At 37.0% G+C, this 2,723-nt stretch overlaps 1 protein-coding gene across 6 annotated transcripts in view; it reads left to right on the forward strand.

Moving 5' to 3' along the window:
- Positions 1 to 2,723, forward strand: part of APAF1 (apoptotic peptidase activating factor 1) — a 95,152-nt gene that overhangs the window by 22,140 nt on the left and 70,289 nt on the right. For 5 of the 6 annotated variants that reach the window (XM_011934545.1, XM_011934556.1, XM_011934564.1 and 2 more), the window contains exon 10: positions 402 to 533. The exons of the other annotated variant lie outside the window; for it this stretch is intronic. In XM_011934545.1, the coding sequence (XP_011789935.1) occupies positions 402 to 533 (132 nt within the window). The remainder of the gene's footprint in view (positions 1 to 401; positions 534 to 2,723) is intronic. 6 annotated transcript variants of the gene reach the window in all.

A 2,723-nucleotide genomic window follows, 5' to 3' on the forward strand; every position in this document is an offset into this window, starting at 1 on the left:
TTTTTTTTTTTTTTTGAGACAGGGTCTCACTGTGTTGCCCAGGCTGGCATGCAGTGGCTCACTTCAGCCTTAAACTCCTGGGCTCAAATGATCCTGAGTAGCTAATTCCCGAGTAGCTGGGTCCACAGGCACATGCCACCACACCTGACTGTTTTTTTATTTTTTATTTTTTTGTAAAAAATAAAACATAGGGATATCTCCCTATGTTGCCCAGGCTGGTCTTGAAGTCCTGGCCTCAAGTGATCCTCCTACCTTGGCCTCCCAAAGTGCTGGGATTACAGATGTGAGCCACCGAGTGTGGCCTCTCTGTGCATTCTTAATAGCTTTTGAAGCTGAAGTTACTGTGATGCTTAGGTTATAAAATTGTTTCTGGCTTCTGAAACGTTTCATTTGGGTTGCAGGATCTACACAAAAAGATAATCACTCAGTTTCAGAGATATTACCAGCCGCATACTCTTTCACCAGATCAGGAAGACTGTATGTATTGGTACAACTTTCTGGCCTATCACATGGCCAGTGCCAAGATGCACAAGGTAAGATGACCCATTTAAAAATTATTTTATCTGACTTTCCTTTTTCGATTACGTGCTTTTTTCTGGTTTATTTTTTTGTCGTGAATTTTGTTTATATTGCTTTCCATTTGAATTTTTTTTTTTGAGACAGGGTCTCACTTTGTTACTTAGGCTGGAGTGCAGTGGCACAATCTCAGCTCATTACAACCTTAACCTCCTGGGCTCAAGTGATCCTTCCACCTCAGCCCCCATGTAGGTGGGAGTACAGGCACACGCCACCATGCCTGGCTAATATTTTTGTATTTTTGGTGGACGTGGGGTTTCACCATGTTGTCCAGGCTGGTCTCAAACTCCTGAGCTCGACCTGAGCTCAAGTGATCCACTCCCCTCAGCCTCCCAAAGTGTTAGGATTACAGGCATGAGCCACAGCAGCCAGCTGAAGATTTGAATTTTTATATAGTTAAATTTACCACTGTTGTTGTCGTTGATGTTTGGTATTTTGCTTTGCTGTCCTGTTCATAAACATGTTTTGTTTTATTAGTATCATTTTTTATTAGTAAAAATGGGATTGTAGCCTGTGTAATTATTTTTGTTTTTACCTGTAGTGATTAGAAAAGGTACCTTAGTAACTAGTAAATGAACCACCTCAGAATTAATCCTCTTCTTACTAGTAGCTTTCCTTCTTGGGCAGTATGGATTTATTTTGTAAGCGTTGAGAGGAAATGGATAGTGGAAAAGTATATTCATTGATTCAATAAATATTTATTGAGTGCTTGTTATGTATATTGCTTTTATTAAGAGGATAAAGCACAGGCACAAAGTCTCTGCTCTCACTGGGTTTATGTTCTGGGAGGAGGCAGACATTAAACAAATTTATTATATTTCGGTGGGTAGTTAAGTGCTTAGAAGAAGTAGAGAGCAGGGAAGGGGAAAGAAAGTGATGATAGAGGGGTAGAATCGTCATGATTTGCTGATGGGTTTGATATGTATTATAAGAGAAAGAAGAATCAAAGATGATTCCAACTCCAATGGAAAGAATGGAGTCCATGACATGAAATAGAGGTCTGTGGGAGAACAAGCTTTTTCCTGCAGAGAATGGAGATGGTTAAGAACTCATTTTGGATATATTAAGTCTGATAAACCTATTAAGACATCTGGCTGGAAATATTGAATAGGCAGTTAGATATGTGAGTCTGGAATTCTGGGGAGAATTATAGATGAAACATGAAAATAGGGAATTGTTAGCACATAGATGGTATTTGATTGAAGTCATGACTCCCAAGTAGCTACTCAAAATGTTTACATTTGGAAAACTATAAGTACTTTCAGTAATTTTTCTATGCTCAGGTATGTTATTTCTTGGTTATAATACATAGTAAATTGTTGTAGTTTGTTTTTTTCATCTAGCAAAATATATTCACATTTAATAATGTATATTGGAATGATGGCATTCCAATAAATATCTGTGCCCTAATTTACTTAACCAAACTTTAATTATTGAACATGTAGGTTTTCAGTTTTTCTTATCCCTATGATGTTGTAATAAGCATTCTTGTTTATCTTTGTACCTATGTTGTTTCCTTGGCAAATTCTGAGAAGTAGAATCACTGAACCAATGCACCTTTTTAAAGCTTTTGATATGTATGATAGTGTGGCAGGATTCAGTTCTCGTTAGCCTTTTTTCTGACTTTAAAAGTAATGGTTGATTTTCATTGGAAAACTTAGAAAAAAACTATAAAAAAGAAAACAGATCACAACCATTGCTAATGCTCTTGTGTATAGTTTTCTAGATAATTTTGCTGCTTCTATAAATACACTTGTCCTTTAAAACCAAATGGGATCATAATAGAAAATCTCATATATTGCTTTTTACCACTTAATTACATTGAATCATCATCTTTTCTTGTCATTTATATAGAGTGACATGATTTTTAAAGCTGCATATTGTTTCATTGTATAGCTACATTATGAATGGCCAATTGGTTGATGGACAATTGGTTGATGGTTATTTTCTTAGGATACTTTTTTATAAGTGGAATTTCTGGGTCAAATGGTATGTGCAGTTTAAATTTTAGTACAGATTGCCAGACTGCTCTCCAGAAGGGTACTCTGTTTTACATGCCTGCCAGCAGTGGTTGAAAGTGTTCATTTCCTCTGATTCCAGCTAATCACCTCACCTCCTCTCCTCTCCTCTCCTCTCCTCTCCTCTCC

Source organism: Colobus angolensis, unplaced genomic scaffold (genome assembly GCF_000951035.1).
Source record: "Colobus angolensis palliatus isolate OR3802 unplaced genomic scaffold, Cang.pa_1.0 Scaffold10, whole genome shotgun sequence".
Taxonomy (NCBI): Eukaryota; Metazoa; Chordata; class Mammalia; order Primates; family Cercopithecidae; genus Colobus; species Colobus angolensis.